Source organism: Talpa europaea (genome assembly GCF_964194135.1).
Source record: "Talpa europaea genome assembly, chromosome: X".
In the NCBI taxonomy this organism is placed as follows: Eukaryota; Metazoa; Chordata; class Mammalia; order Eulipotyphla; family Talpidae; genus Talpa; species Talpa europaea.
Window position 1 is genome coordinate 44,090,441 of NC_140081.1, and position 17,741 is coordinate 44,108,181.

General features: G+C 38.0%; 1 protein-coding gene across 2 annotated transcripts in view; it reads right to left on the reverse strand.

Annotated features, from left to right (window-relative positions):
* OPHN1 (oligophrenin 1) overlaps positions 1 to 17,741 on the reverse strand; it is a gene marked incomplete at both ends in the record, with an annotated part of 458,306 nt that overhangs the window by 40,874 nt on the left and 399,691 nt on the right. For both annotated transcript variants that reach the window (XM_084258483.1, XM_084258482.1), the window contains one exon: positions 14,045 to 14,192. In XM_084258483.1, the coding sequence (XP_084114609.1) occupies positions 14,045 to 14,192 (148 nt within the window). The remainder of the gene's footprint in view (positions 1 to 14,044; positions 14,193 to 17,741) is intronic.

Consider the following 17,741-nt stretch of genomic DNA (forward strand, 5'->3'; position numbering starts at 1 on the left):
GGAAAGCTGTGTGGAGATTTCTGGACCTACTAAACATAGAGCTTCCATATGACCCAGCAATTCCACTCCTAGGTATTTACCCAAAGGACACAGAAACATCAATTCCAAAGAACACCTGCACCCCTATGTTTATAGCAGCACTGTTTACAATAGCTAAGCTTTGGAAACAACCCAAATGCCCAAAAATAGATGACTGGATCAAGAAGATGTGGTACATATATACCATGGAATATTACTCAGCATTCAAAAAAGATAAACACATGCAATTTGCTGCAACATGGATGGCGCTGGAAGGGATCATGCTCAGCGAAATAAGCCAAAAAGAAAAAGAAAAATACCGGATGGTCTCACTCATAGCAGGAATCTAGAAAACTTAAATAATGGACCAGGAAAATGAATAACTATAAGAAAGTGAAAATCAAAATCAACAAAAAACTATGAACCAGAGACACTTTTAGGGGGGCGGGGGCGGGAGGGGAGGGATTGGGGTCAAAATTGGGGGTTGTAATTGTATGGGGAATATAACAATAAAATTTATAAAAAAAAAAAAATCTTGGAAAAAAAAATAAATAAAATCTCAAAAAAAAAAAACAAAAAAAACAAAAGGTACTTAGAGTCTCCAGTCAACTGCATATTCTAATATTTTTATGTAATAACATCAGTTAATTCCTAACTATTTCTCTCGAAGTAATTTGCTAAGGTCTCTTAAATTTCAGGTCAATAAATTTATCAGAATTTAGCATATATCTCTATTCTCATAAATTAATGCCCAGTTAGGTAATTTATGTCTTTCCTCTAGCATAATAGTGTTCTAAAATTTCTCCTGATAATAGCACATTTCTCAGTTGTTCTGAGTCTTACTTAAAGCTTTGAGACCTTAATGAGAGCAAGGGATATGCTACCTAGAAAAATTAACCTACATGAATACATTCAAATTTTTGAAAACTAATATTAAAAGATTCGTGGTGCTTTTGAAATTGTTAATGAACCCCATATAGGGTATCTCTACTGTATGGAGATTGTCACCTTCCTCAGTAATAGAAGACGTAGATCATAAAAGTAGTGGTTAAGAATATAAGTTGTTGGGTCGCTACATGCAAAAGAATGAAGCTAGACCACTACCTCATACCATACACAAAACTTAACTCAAAATGGATTAAAGAACGAGACATGAGACCAGAAACCATAACATACATAGAAGAAAATATAGGCAAAACACTACGTGATATGCACATCAAAGACATCTTTACAGACACATCACCCAAAGAAGTGATAGTGAAGGCAAAGATAAACAGCTGGGACTACATCAAATTAAAGAGCTTCTGCACAGCAAAAGAGACAATAACAAAAACAAAGAGAAACCCCACCGACTGGGAGAACATTTTTGCACACAACACTAATGATAAAGGACTGATCACAAAAATCTGCAAATAGCTGATGAGACTCAACACAAACAAAGAAAATAATCCAGTCAAAAAATGGGCAGAAGAGCTAAAAAGAAACTTCTCTGAAGAAGAAATGCAAATGGCCAACAGGCATATGAAAAAAATGTTCAACATCACTTGTAATCAGGGAAATGCAAATTAAAACTACCATGAGATACCATCTTACACCAGTGAGAATGGCACATATTAAAAAAACTAGCAACAACAAATGTTGGTGAGGATGTGTAGAAAAAGGAACTCTTCTGCACTGTTGGTGGGAGTACAAGCTGGTCCAACCACTATGGAGAGCTGTGTGGAGATTTCTGGACCTACTAAACATAGAGCTTCCATATGATCCAGCAATTCCACTCCTAGCTATTTACCCAAAGGACACAGAAACATCAATTCCAAAGAGCACCTGCACCCCTATGTTTATAGCAGCACTATTTACAATAGCTAAGCTTTGGAAACAACCCAAATGCCCAAAAATAGATGACTGGATCAAGAAGATGTGGTACATATACACCATGTAATATTACTCAGCATTCAAAAAAGATAAATGCGTGCAATTTGCAGCAAAATGGATGGCGCTGGAAGGGATCATGCTCAGCGAAATAAGCCAGAAAGAAAAAGAAAAATACTGGATGGTCTCACTCATAGCAGGAATCTAGAAAACTTAAATAAGGAACCAGGAAAATGAATAACTATAAGAAAGTGAAAATCAAAATCAACAAACAACCAGGAACCAGAGACACTCTATGGGTGGTGGGAGGCGGGGAGGGGAGGGATTGGGGTCAAAACAAGGGGATTCCAATTGTATGGGGAATACAAAAATAAAATTTATTTAAAAAATAAAATAAAATAAAATACAGATTTTGTTAAATCTGAGACATGTGCCATGTTATAATAAAAAAAAGAATATAAGTTGCCTGTACCCTTATGTTTATTGCAACACTATTTACAATAGGTAAAACCTGGAAACAACCCAAATGCCCAAGGAATAGATGACTGGATAGAGAAGATGTGGCATATATACACACTGGAATATTATTCAGCAATCAAAAAGATAAACTCATGCCATTCACAGCAATGTGGATGGAACTAGAAGGAATTACGCTCATTGAAATAAGTCAGAATGAAAAAGAAAAATATCAGATGGTTTCACTTATATCAGGAATATAGGAGAACCAAATAAGACATCAGTGTAAAAAATAATAATAGTACAAAACACAACAAAGCAAAAACGGACAATTATAAATCAGAGACATAATGCAGGGGAGGTCAAGGGAGAGGCATCGAGGGAGGGAGGGAGGAGCAGGGGACTGAGGTGATGGTGCATGGGTGCACTGGTGAAGGAAACTCTATGGGGACTACACCTGAGGGGTTGGGGGGAAGCAAATAGTGTTTAAAAATGAACAATGATGTAAAAAAAATAATAATTTTAAAAAATAATTAAAAAAAACTAAAAAGAAAGAAAAGAAAGAATATAGGTTGTAAAAGAAAAAAACAAAAAACCACAACATAGATTTTGGATAGCTAAATGAGACCTGAGAGCCACATCAATCAATTTAATACATGGGTCTTATTTGGACCCTGATATTTTTAATGAAATAATGGGAAAATATGACTAGATCATTAGGGATCTGAAGGGATTGCTATTTTGTTTTCTTTCAGGTTTGACAATGGTATTCTCATTTTAGTTTAAAAAGAGTCATCATCTATTATAGAAATATACTGAAACATTTGTGGCTGAAACACATGATGTCTGGGTTATTGGAGTGGGTATAAATGAAACAAAATTTGGCATGTTGTGGTAAATGTTGGAACTGGGTGACAGGTACATGAGAAGTACTTAAATTTTTTTAAACATATGTTTACATATAAAGCAATCCATAATAAGATGTTAAACAAAAATTCAAGTTCCAGAGCTAAGTGTCCAGTTATGAATCTCAGTTCTGTTTCTGACCAACTGTGGGGCCTAGCCAAGTTTATAATCTCATTGTATCTCAAAATTTTCTCCTTAATAAAATAGGAAAAATAAAAGTATCTCATAAGGTTGTGGAAAGGATTACATGGGATGGTATACTTATTTTAGTACTTGGTACATAATAAACACTGAATGATTGAAAGTTATTTTTTTACTATTATGCCCCATGTGAGCAGTGAGGCAAGAGTTTCCATGTGGGAAGGAAGGGCTAAGTCTTGCTGCAAAAGTTTCCCCCTCAGAGAGTTTTCTTCTTCTTGGAAACCTGGCACTGATCACTGTTGCCACTACCATTGGGATCAGGGCCATGAGAAGTTTCCCTATAGTTCCCTACTCTGGTCCATGGGTAGATATATGACTCTTCTTTTATTAACCCTAGCATGACTGCCATCATATTAGTCAAGAATTAGCAAAGGCACACCAATGATAGTAGAGACTTAAGCACAAAGAGTGTCAAGTAACTGGACAACATGCTTCCAGGACATGTGTAATGACAGAGGGTATCTTAAGACTTCCAACAATCAAGAGTAACTTCAACCACATCTAGCCTCTCAAAATAATGAAGGACCAGTGGCACAGATGCCTTCTTTTACATGTTTTAGGTCCAACATCTCAGTTATATGTTTCTATCTGAAGTTTCTTCTGATGAAGAGACCCTAGAAAATTTCATCCCTACTCTTCTTTAGGAGAAACAACAAAGGTCAGCTCTGCCCTACAGGTCAAGACAGTATCATTATCATGTCAAATAAGTATGAGGTATGATCTTCATAAATATGATATGCATACACAGTCTCAGAGAAGCCACAATGTTTTACATGGGAAAAGATGTTTTCCTAACTTGGAGAAATGGCAAATGGAATGATAGCAGTAATGGGGACTTGGAACTAGGTCCCTCTGCCAGGTGAACCATTTCCAGGTTCTGGGGTCTGGTAAATAATAATGATAAAATGGTAATGAAATGAAATAATAATAATGGTAACTATAATAGTGGTAATGATAACAGATTTGTGCCAGATTTTGTTCTAAGTGCTTTACATGGATTATTTTACATAATTTCAAAATTATTCTATAAAATAGTAAACTCTTATTAGTTTCATTTTACAGATAAGGAATTTAAGGCACTGAGATATTCAATGTATCACAAAACTAATGCAGCAGAGCCAGCTTTCAAAACTTGGAAGTATATTTCCAGAGTCCACACTCTGATAAGAGAGTTTATTGCTCCTCTCAGGAAATAAGAGTTCAGCATCATCCCCTTTCCCTAACCAGCCATCCGTTTTCATAGTAAAACATGGACAAGCTCTGGAAAATGGAGAGAACTGGGAATGAGTTGGTATTATAGAGGCCTCACAAATGAATAAGTAGCCAATTCTTAAACTCCTATGTGTTGATAGTGGTAGGGGAGAGATTTGCAAAGTTACACACTAGTCCAGCAGAAGAAAGAGATTATAGGAAAGAGATTATAAGTAAAATCATTCAAATAAGTGTTATGAGGATGACAGTGCTAATTCTGTTTGGAGGGACAAGAGACAATCATGTAAATGAGGTAAAATTGAGCTGGGCCTTGAAGGACTATAGTAGGTAGGAAAAGAGGGAAAGGGCATTACAGACAGAGAACAATTTGCAGGAGATTGTGGATCCCCACAGCCTCTGGGTGCTGCAGGTAAAGGTGGCTTTCTTGGCGCTGAGGCTAACTAGCCTCAGGCTTCCTCCTGTAGATGTCCGCCCTCTCCCATTGCTAGTGAGGCCAGCTCTGACCATGGCTCCTTGGAGGCAAGAGGCCCACCATCTTGCCCTGACCAAGTGAAGGCAAGACTGGGCTTTTCTTCCTTTTAGATCTAGCTCTAAGATTAAAAAATGAACTAATCAGTTGTGAGCAAAATGGACCAATTAGTTGTAAGCAAAATGGACCAATCAGGTGTGCGCTAAATAGACCAATCAGGTTCAAGTCCACTCCACTAATTATTTAGATCAAAAGATGGAAAACAAGGGCCTCCCCTGGTGGCGCAGCAGTTGAGCGCTGGGCTGTGAGGCTGCCCGCAGCCTCTGCAGCGCTGGTTTGTTCCCTGGCCGCAGGGGAGGGTCCCACAAAAAATAAATAAATAAATAAATAAATAAATAAAAAGGAAAATAAGCTGACTGGTGTTAAGTGGTAACAATCATATGCTTAAGATTGAAAATGGCCCAATCAGGCTTGTAGGTTGGGGCACCCTGATGGAAATTTAAGGCAGAGCAAGAGCCATCTTGAGTGAGCGTGCAGTCACCCTCCAAAGACAGAAGTTGGACCACCTCCAAAGAAGTCAGCAGTCAGTCTCCAAAGAAAGAAGCACTCTGCTCATGGGCCTCCAAAAAGAAGATTCTTTGGACTACATTCAAAGAAGTCAGCAGCCGACCTTTGAAGGGGAAACATTCACTGGACCATCTTTGAAGAAGATTCTGCTCCCAGCCTCTAAAGAGAGAGATGCACTCAGCAGTTGACATTCATGGAATTCACCAGATCTTCGTATACCTTTGACAAGTTTGTAGACTTCATAGACTTCTAGACTTCCAAACCTCCATAGACCTTCCCAGAGATACGGCCACTGCACCTGCCTCTGGCACTGACTCTGACATCACCTGAAAGGAGCACCATTGGGCTCAGCCCTGAGTCTCAAATTGCTGACCACAGTCTCTGGACTTCCAGTACCATTTCCTAATACTGTTAAGTCCATCACTATGTTGCTCAGCATGTGGCCCATCCTTCAGATTGCCATTGTGGGCTGCAGTGTCACCTCATCTTCCATAAGTGGTCTTTGGAACTTTGGACACTGTGGACACTATCTGGGGTAAGACAGCCAGCCACTTGGGGCCATAAAAAAACTCATTTTGCCCAATCTCCTCCTGTTTGTTAAATAAGCCCTTATGTTGTTAAACACTGAGTCTGAGTGCAATTGTCTGCACAGGTAAGAACCCACTGACAGTGACTTGCCCTCTACCTTGGGCATCATGGTTTGTCTAAGGACATATAAAATAAAAATAAAAATTTAGTGTGACTTGTGCATAAGAACCAATTTTAGATGAAAAGTGTGGGTAGCTATAGATGAGGTTATTTTGCTGGACTTGACTATATCATGAAGGCATGAATGCCATGTTCAGGAATAAAAACTTTGTCATTAGGTTGCAGAGAATCATGACTTTTTTTTTTCTGGAAAGGATGGATCATCATCACATATGTCTAATAATATACCTTTATGTTCATTATGAAAAATAAGCCAGACCAGAGAGAATGGAGGGAGGAAGACCAGACAGCAACTGATCTGAAACAGCAGAAGAGACATACTATAGAAGTCTATGATGTCTACAGTATGTCTGTTACAGAGGACAGGACTTAGATATGGGGGTATGAGGGAGTCCATGATGATAGTGGAAGGAATCACTGAAATACTATATAAAAGGGGAATAACAAGTTTTGGGGTAAATAATGAAAAAAGTACTGGTAGAGAACAGTGGTGAGTAGAAAGATTGGTTCTTTCTCAGAATAACATTCAAGTGGTTATAGGAAGTACAATATCACAATAGATATGTGAACTTTGGAATAAGATGGGTGCAAACTGCTGTTCTGCCATCAAGTAGCTTCATTAATTGGGCAAATTGCTCTCCATCTCTGAGTTTCCAATGCCTTCACTATAAAATGGATGTTAATATATCTACCTCGCATGGGAAGTGATGAGGATTAAATGAGTGTGAATTCACACTCACTCAGGATAACTAAATATAAAAATGTGAAAGATATGAAAACAATCTAAGTGTCTGTCAATGGATGAATGGATAAAGAAAACGGGAATATATATATAAATATATATACATATGTGTATACATATTTAGTACAATGTCTTCCAGATTCAAGCATATTATTGCAAATGTCAGGATATCCTCTTTTAAGGTTGAAGTACACACATATATATTATGTATAATATATATAAATCATATAATATGACATAAATCATATAATACTATATAAATAAGCCAGATACAGAAAAATAAAACTTCATGATCTTATTTATCTAAAGAGTCAAACACACAGAATCAGCAGAATGATAGTAATCAGGGGCAAGAAAGTAGGGGAAAAGGGAAGATATTGGTAAAAGGATACAACCTTGCAGTTATGTAAGATGAAAAAAGTCTAGAATCTAATGCACAGCATGATGATCATAAGTTACAATACTGTCACTCAAAAATCTAATGGCCAAGATGAAATTAGACTTGGGCCTCCCTGGTCACACAAGGGGTTAAGCATAGCATTATGATGCAATCTGCAGCCTCTGCAGCATGAGTTCAATCCCTAGCCAGAGAGCTGACCCACATGGTGCAGTAGACCTCTCCTGTCTTGCCTGCTGCTCCCCTCAGGAGTGTATTTCAGTCAGTCTGCCTGTTCTGTTCCCAACTCTGTCTCTGGTGAATTCTCTCACCCCTCAAACCTCTGGCCTGTATCCCAGGTCTCATATGCATAAATAAATAAACCTTTAAGAAAGATGAAATTTGACTTTAGTTCTACTGTAGAAACCTTCTTCCAGGCCCTGTCATTCATCCATCTATCGAACACATTTATTGAGGACTTACTATATACTGGCTATTATGCTGACACTAGCGACAGAATGTAAAATTCTTTTTTCTTCTAGCAAAGACATTATATTCTCTGGTGTGAATCTGGTGAGACTGTGAATAAAATTAGATACATTTGTCCAATAAAAAGATTATGGAACATAGGAAAATCAAACAAAGTCAGGAAAAAGGCAAAACTTGCAAGCCGACCACAGATTTGAGGCAACCAGCAAGGGAGGAGGGGGGTCAACAGATGGGAGGGAAGAGCACGAGGGACTATGGTGATGGTTCATGGGTGCTATAGTGGTGGGAGAACTATGGGGACTACACCTGAAGTCAGAACAATGATGTAAGAAAATGTAAAAAAAAAAAATTATGGAACAACAGAGCCAGCATTCAATTTTCACTTCCACTTTCTCCTGAATACCAATTCACACCTTCTATAAAGGAGGCGATCCCTTACAGTGGGTGATTCCTTTCTGTTCATTGTTCATTACACACCCATTCATTTATTACATAAATGTTTACTGAAGAGCAATAAAAATTATTCTAGGGGCTGGTGAGAAGATGGATCATACATTCTAATGGGAAAGACAGATAATAAGCAAAACACGAACAAAGAATAGCAGATGATACAAATAAAATACAGCAGTGCAAAAGGATTTAGAGTAATTCGAGGCATGGAAACAGTTATTTAAGTAGAGTCATAAAAAAGGTATCTCTGAGGAGATGGCATTAAGCAGAGATCTGAATGAAGGAGTTAGCCTTGTGAAATTCTGGAGAAAGAATATTTAGAACCAAGAACACTGCAAATGTAAAGGCACTTTAATAAGTAAGACACATAAAAGGAATAGCAGAACAAATTAAGATTTGAGCAGAGAGAACAACGGAAACAGGGAACTAGTGAAATTCAAAAATGAGGTCAGAGAGGTAAGTGAGGCTCATATAATGCAGAATAAAATGAAAATTTTCTTCTAAACATGAAGAGGTCACTGAAAATTTGGAGGGGAAGGAAGATGTCATTTGATTTACATTTTAAAAAGATACATACACACCTAAGGGGAGAAACCAAATATTGTACAAAAATGAACAATGATGTAAGAAAATAAAAACAAAATAAAAATTGATACTATTCCTCAATAATCATATACCTTTAAAGTTGTTCAACGGTCATGTAGTAAATGGAATTCCTTCTCAAAAAAATAAAAATAAAAGATTTTCTTACCAGTTGCTATTGAGAATGGATTACAGGCAAGCAAGGAGAGAAACAAGGATATCAGTTTGGAAGCTACTATACCCACCCAGGTAAGAGAGGATAATGTCAACCAGGATGTATCAGTAGGATCAAGCATATAATGTTCATGTAGAGCTGACAGGAATTGCTGATGGATTAGACAGGTATTAGAATGGAGTTACACAGGATTAGAAAAGAAAGAGAATTTTCAAGGATGATTCTAAAGTTACTGACCTTAGCAAACAGGTAACAGGTTAATGCCAATTCCTTAAATGGGACAGATCAGAGTAAGAATAGGTTGAGGAGAATAGGAAGTCAAGTTGTGTTTTGTACATTTTAATTGGAGATACCCATAAGTAATCCGAGAGGAATTGTTGAGCAGGGAGTTTGAGATGGAAAATGAGGGGATATAACAGTCCTACATATATAAATTTGTAAATTATCCTCTGATATGAAATTTATTTAAGGCTGTGGGATTGAATAAGATCATATAGAAAAAGAACATAGAGAAGTGGACTGAGAAAAACCAACAAAAAATAAAAAATCTCGGGGACTATCAGGCATATAGAATTGGGAAGGCAAACCAGCAGAGGAAACAGAAATGGAATGTCTAGTGTGGTAAGGAGAGTTTGGTGTCCTGAAAGCAAATGAAAAAAATGTTTTAAGAAGTAGGTATTAGGGCCTCCTGGTGGCGCAGCGGGTTTAGCGCAGCGCTGTGAAGCTGTCCGCAGCCTCTGCAGCGTGGGTTCAATTCCCGGCTGGCCAGGGAGATATCCACATGGTGCAGCAGACCTCCCCTGTGGCGTCGCTGCTCCCCTCAGCAGTGCTTTCAGTCTGTCTGCCTGTTCTGCTCCTCGCTCTGCCTCTTGTGAATACTCTCACTCTCCAGCACCTCTGGCCTGTACCCCAGCTATTGTATAAATAAAAAAAAATCTTGAAAAAAAAGTGTTAGCTTTGTTGTGTTTTGCACTATTATTATTATTATTTTACACTGATGTCGTATTTGGTTCCCCTATATTCCTGTTGCAAGTGAAACCATTTGATATTTTTTTTCTTTTTCCTTCTGGCTTATTTCACTGAGCATAATTCCTTCTAGCTCCATCCACGTTGCTGCAAATGGCATGAGTTTATCTTTTTTGATTGCTGAATAGTATTCCATTGTGTATATATATATCATATCTTCTTGATCCAGTCATCTACTTTTGGGCAATTGGGTCGTTTCCAAGTTTTACCTATTGTAAATAGTGTTGCAATAAACATAGGTGTACAGGTGCTCTTTTGAATTACCTTTCTTTTTTTTTAAGATTTATTTATTTATTTTTTATACAAGAACCAGTGTACAGGTCAGATGCGCAGGAGGGTGAGAGGATTCACCAAAGACAGAGCAGGAAACAGAACAGGCAGACTGACGAGATACACTGCTGAGGGGAGCAGCAGGCGTGGGTGGCAGGAGAGGTCTGGCTCGCCATGTGGGACCCTCTCTGGCCGGCTGGGATCGAACTGGCACTGCAGAGGCCTCAAACAGCTTCACAGCATGGCGCTCAACCACCTGCGCCACCAGGGGAGGCCCTGAATTACTGTTTTTGTGTCCTTTGGGTAGATCCCTAGAGGGAGAGGGGTGAAAGGGAGGGAGGGAGGGAGGAGCACAGGGGACTGTGGTGATGGTGCACAGGTGTCTTGGGGAATGAAATTCTATGGGGACTCAATCTGAGGGGGAAGCAAATATTGCCTAAAATGTAAAAAAAATGACAAATGTTAAAATAAAAAATAAAAATAAAAAAATAAGTAGGTGTTAGTCAATTATGTCAAATGCTGCTCACAAGCTGAGCATGAGAATAATGGATCAGATATTTGATTTGGCCTTATGGAGATTATTAGTACCCTTAACAAAAATGGTATCAGTGAACTAGAGGGAAAAGAGCCCATTTAGAAAGGCTGCAATCCCCACACTAAGCATTTTTTTGACTATCATTTATTTGATGTTTTGAGATATAAATATGTTGACAAATGATTACCACAAACAAGATAGTTGACATACCCATCATCTAACATAGTTACCATTTTTTTGTGTGTGTGGTGAGAACTTTTAGTATCTACTGTCTTTGCAAACTTCAAGTAACAGTGGTTTTATTAACTCTGGTCATCATGCTATATATGCCTTATATATCCATAACTTATTCATCCTGCATAACTGAATCTTTTGATGAACACCTTCCTGATTCCCCCTCTCCACAGTGCCTGATAGTCACTATTCTCTCTCTGCATCTATGAGGTTGACTTTCATAATTTTATATATTTGAGATCATGCAGTTTTGTTTTTCTGTCTTTGGTTTATTTCACTTGGCACAGGTTTTGTTTATTTTTTTTAATATTTTATTTATTTATTTTTTTCATAGAACTGGGGTATAGGACAGAGGGGCAAGGGGTGAGAAGATTCACCAGAGACAGAGTAGGGAGCAGAATAGGCAGATCTCCTGGAATACACTGCTAGGGGGGGAGAAGTGGGTGAGACAAGTAAGGTCTGCTGCACCTTATGTGGATTAGCTCCCTGGCTAGGGATCGAACTCAGGCCGTAGTGGTGATAGCGCTGAGACTTAACCCCTAGGCCACACAGGAGGCTCCTCATTTGACAAAGGTTTTACAGGTGCATCCATGTTGTCACAAATGATAGCATTTCCTTCGGTTTAAGATTGAATGATACTCCATATATGTGTGTATCCCACATTCTCTTTATCCATTCATCTGCCAATGGGACTTGGGAATTTCTATATCCTGAAAATTTGAATAATGCTGCTACAAATATGAAAATGCAAATATTTTTTGGAGATATTGATTTTGTATTTTTGGCTATATACCCAGAAATAGAATTACTAGATCATATGGTAATTCTATTTTTAATTTTTGAGGAACTTACATGCCTTTTGTTTTTCATAATATTTGTACCAATTTATACTACCAACAATGTGTACATGTTCCCTTCCCTCCACATCCTCATCAAAACTTGCTACCTTTTGACTTTTTAGTATTAGCCATCCTAATAAGTGTAATGTGATATCCAACTGTGTTTTTGATTTCCCTTTCACTGATGATATTATTTTTCAAATTCCTCTATGTATTGATTCAATAGGTGATGTTCTATAAAGCTCTTATGTTTTCTTTACACACATTCAAGCTTTTTTATTTTTGTCTTCTGACTGTGTAATTTCAATTGATTCGTCTCTGAGCTCACAGATTCTTCTGATTTTTGGAATTTGATGTTTAAGCTACATATTATTTTTTTTTTTAGTGTGGTCATTGTTCTTCAGCTCCAGAATTTCTGTTTGACTCACTTTTATGGTTTCTATTACCTTCTTGAACCTTGCATGTATTATTTTCTTGATTTTGTTAAGTTGTCTGGGTTCTCTGGTAGCTTACTGAGTATCTTTAAGACATTTATTTTTAATTGTCAGAGTTCATAGCTCTCCATTTCATTGTGATCGCCTACTTAAAGAAGTGGGCAGATTTTCCATTCTTTATATTATAGCTTTGCCAAGGAAAACCCTTTACCAGTCAGCATTAACAGAGTTTCTGGGCAAGCCAGCATGAAGGCCGCAAGGTAGACTGACTGCTGACTTCTTTGGGTATGTTGGTCTGGTTTCTGGGTCAGCTAGCAGACAAACCTACAGACTGGACCTGCAGGCTGAGCTGAGAGTCTCAAGTCTAGGAGGCTGGCCTGGCACTGAGGCATATCTGGAGGCTGGCTCTGTAGGAGGCTGGCCTGGTACTGTGGTGGGCATGGATTCTGGGTTTGTGGAGGCTGGCCTAGAGCTTAGGTCAATAGGGGGCAGATGGGCAATGAGGTTAACTGGGTGAGTTTTGTAGTAGTATCCAAAGTAAAGTCTTGTTCCCCCATGTGGAGGGTACCTCTCTGTACTGTGCTGAGTAAGCTTGGGGGAAGAGTGACATGGGTAATATGAAGCTGTCTTTCCTACCCTCTGCAATGCATTTTTCCTTATCTATGCTCTATCCAAGTGCTATAATCTCTCAACTGGATTTCTTAGCTCTCATATATGGATTTTCATGAATATATGGTTATTCAAATTGGTATTAATATAAATGAACAAATACTGGAAACTTTTTTTCATTTTATATACTTTTTACATCATGTTTCACTTTTGTACAATGCATTTATTTCCATCTTGGTTATACTCCCCGTAAAATTCCCACCACCCTTGTTTTGATCCTACTCCACCCCCTCCCCCCGTAGTATGTCTCTGGTTTATAGTTTTGCGTGTCGATTTTGATTTTTACTTTTATTATAATTAGTTTATTTTTTCCTGATCCTTTATTTGGGTCTTCTACATTCCTGCTATGAGTGAGACCATCCGGTATTTTTCTTTTTCTTTCTGGCTTATTTCACTGAGCATGATCCCTTCCAGCTCCATCCATGTTGCTGCAAATGGAAACTCTTATTCAGGTATCTTGCTAACATCACCCCTCTATGTTAGCTGAATTTGAATTTAAAATCTTAGAACATTCAGAAATCACATTGCCCACCCATTTTAATGTACTGGGTTACAGATGTAAGAACATCTTTGGATCATCCACTGGCTTTGTGGACCATGGTAACCTGCTTTAAAGGTTTATCCCTCTCCTATCCACTGTCAAAAGACTGATTTGCTCTCTGGGCACAAACTTTACGAACATTACTTTTGCTGGCTAGGAGTCGGGAAAAGTGTACCTTTATATGGAGAGAAATGGTTATGCCTCTCCTTCTGCCTTGCAATACCCTCTTTTTGTCTAGTTGGTGTTAAGAAGTTAAGGATGAACCTCAGCACTCACCTTCATTTTCATCCATGGAAGAAGTATAGAAAACTGTCCGTTCCCGCAGCAAACGCTTTGAAATAGTGATTGGTTTGTGCCTTCTTGCTGTCATTCGAGGTGGAGGTACTGGGGGTGCAGCATTTTCCTCGGGTGGACCTGAATAGATCTGGAGGGGGGATATTTACAGGAGATAATTAGAAAGATGAAGTTTTGGTCTCCTTAATGCTACCTACCAGTTGATGTCTGCCAGCATTATATTCAGAGTCTACCATAAGGATTCTAGTATCACAAAGGAATTGGGGGGATTTTTGTAATCACTTTAGCTACTAGCAAGTGTTTAGAAATCTCATACCATGTTTGAGGCACAGTACCTGGCACTTCTCAGGGTAGAAGAAAGGATGTAGACAAAAACTGTAGCATCTACCCTGAATTTTCCACTTACTGCCTGGGATACCGTAGGCAAGTCACTTCCCATTGCTGAGCCTTAGATTCCTCATTTATATGTAGGGAAAGCACCATCTACCTCACAAGGTATGGTGAGAATCAAATTAAAAGGGCAGTCAAGGTACTTTGTATGGGTACCTACATACACTTAATATTCTGAAAGGATACCAAAGATACTGGTTACATTGTTTACCTCAAGATAGGAATAATAAGTAACTGAGGAAAGGATAAAGGAAAACTTTTTCACTCCTGTATCATTTGTTATATTAAAATGACATGCCATATATGTATTACTTATTCAAAAAAGAAGAGAGAAAAGATTGTGCTTTGGAAGATAAAAGTGCTAGAGAAATGAGGGAGGAACTGTTATTAGATTTTTTATGCAGTGCCATATATGTAGTTGAGAATCTTCTGTCTCTGGAGAGAATGACCTTTTGGCTGGAGTGTACTCGGTTTGGGAGGACACGCATATGTGGTGAGGAAGTAAAGGCACCACTGTTCAGTGCCATAGTGAATTCAGTCCTGTTAATTAGTGTAAAGAGAAATGTCAGAGCCCAAAAATCTATCTGGAAAGAGTCAACATAGGCTGCATGTTGGAAACACAAGGAAAGCATGTGTAAAAGTTGGATAATGTCAGAACAATTGAAGAAAAATCAAAAGGCAGTACTTTTCTCAATGTCTCATGACATAGAGAAGGGAGAATATGACATAACAATTAGATGAGGTTTTAGGCCATTAGAATTTTAGGTCATATTTCTGATTCTACTACCATTAATAATAATCTCTATAGCCACCATTTTTCAAGAATATTTTTAGTCACTGTAATTGCAAATATTCTTTGCTCTTCATCACACACACCAGTCTTTGCACCAAGTTTTTCTGCTATGGGGAGTACTCTTTTTTCTAGATACCCATATAGCTTACTTGCTCAAATTTAGCTGGATCATGATCAAATAAACTATTCTCAAGAAGCACCGAGTGCACCCACCACCAAAGCACCCATAGTCCTGCACCATAGTCCATTGTGCTCTCTCCCTTATCTGTTTTCACCCCTTCTCTTCTGGATGCATCAGTCCTATGGTCACCTTTCAAGGGTTAGTTTTAAAGTGTGTCCTAGTATTGCTTATCTTATTTTTGTAAAGAAAAAACAACTTAGTTTATTTGTTTTTCTGCTGTATGTTTCATTTATTTCTTCTCTGATCCTTGTTTTTTCCTTCTGCAAACTTTAGGCTTTGTTCTCCATTTTATAGTCTCACGTGGTATAAAATTAGGTTGTGTATTTGTGGTCTTTCTTTATTCTCAATTCAGGCATTTATCACTATAAAGATTGATTTTGCTGCATCCCAGAAGTTTTGATATGTTCTTTTTCCATTGTCATTTGTTTCAAGTTATTTTTTTTTTAATTTTTCATTTGATTTCTTCCTTGATCCATTAGTTTTTCAGGAGTGTAACATTTACTTACCATATATTTGTGAATTTATAATTTTCTTCCTATTTTTTACTTCTAGTGTCATACTATTGTGGTAAGGAAAAATACATGGATGATTTAAATCTTACATTAGCTAATGCTTGTTTTGTGAACTAATACATTAGGGTGCTTGAGAACATTCTACATGCACTTGAGAAGAATGTGTAATCTGCTGTGCCTGAGTACAATGTTTAATATATGCCTATTATGTTCATTTGATCTAAGGTATAGTTCAAGGCTAATGTTTCATTATTAATTTTCTGTCTAGATGACATATGTAATATTGAAAGTGAAGCTCCCTACTATTATTTTATTTTTGTATATTTCTACCTTTATATTTGTCAATGTTAATATACTTAGGTGCTCCAAAGTTAGGTTCATATATATTTACAGTACTCTATCTTCTCGGTGAATAGACCACTCTTCATCATTAATTAATGACGATCTTTGTCTCTTTTTTACAGTCCTTGGCTTAAAGTCTATTTTTTTTCTCATGTAAGAACAGCTATCACTACTCTTTTGGGTTTCCATTTGCATGGAATAACTTTTTCCATCCCTTCACATTCAGCCCATTAGTCTTTAAAGTTGAAGTGAGCCTCTTTTTAGGCAGCTCATTATTAGATTTTGTTTTCCATTGATTCAGCTACTCAATGTATTTTGACTGAAGATTTAATCCATTTACATTTAAAGTTGTGGGTGTGCTAATACAAAGTGGCCTCTTTGGCCACCATTTTTTGTTACCTGCAGTTCTGCATTCCTATACAAGGTCAGAACTGTCTGGCCATTCAGTCATAGGAACCAAACCTCATACGGTGCCTTTCAAATCAACCAAGGGCAGAAAGCTTGATCACTCTGGGAAGGCTATGCATCAGGATGTATGACCAGGAACGCCCAGGGGCCAAGGACGAATGTATGACAAGGGACCACAGAAGCTCATCAGTGGAAAGCCTTGTTGATAAGATTGAAACCATGGCTAGGACTTGATATTAATTACAATACCAAGTCATCAAGTAGATGAGAAGTGCCTGAAGGGCAGGCTCACAAGCTCTGATACTCTAGATGACAGACCACATTTTCTAGTATCACTCTTCCCTTTTCTTTTTGTCCTCCATCCCCTCACAACTGACGCTCTATCATTATTCTATCAATAAAAAGGCCAAGATGGGCCTCTCTGTGGCACAAAGGGTTAAGTCTCAGCACTATGAAGCTTTCTGGGCCACGGCAACACGAGTTCAATCCCCAGCCAGGGAGGTGACCCACATGGTGCAGCAGACCTCTCCTGTCTTGCCTGCTGCTCCTCTCAGCAGTGTGTTTCAGACCCACCTATTCTTCATCCGACTCTGTCTCTGGTGAACCCTCTCACCCCCACACACCTCTGGCCTGTACCCCAGCTCTTGTATGCATAAATAAATAAATCTTTAAAAAAAGGCCAAGATCTTGCTCTTCAGTAGCATCCTGCATCCTACAGCTTGCTACATGACTCCCATTTGTCAGTATGGTGTTGTCAACACAACATAAAGTAATTATTAATAGGTAAGGATTTACTAATGATGACTTAATAAATGTTTTCTGGATGTTTTGTAATTTCCTAGTCCCTTTCTTGCTCTCTTGTGTCTTTCTTCTTGGATATTGGTCATTTTCTATAATGGCATGTTTTGATTCCCTTTCCTTTTCTTATATGTATTAACTGGGGGCTTTGCTTTGTGGTTATCAAAAGGCTTGCATAAATAAAAATATAGATAAGAGTCTCTTGAAAGTTGATAATAATTTATCTTTACTCACCTATAAAAATGCTACCATTTT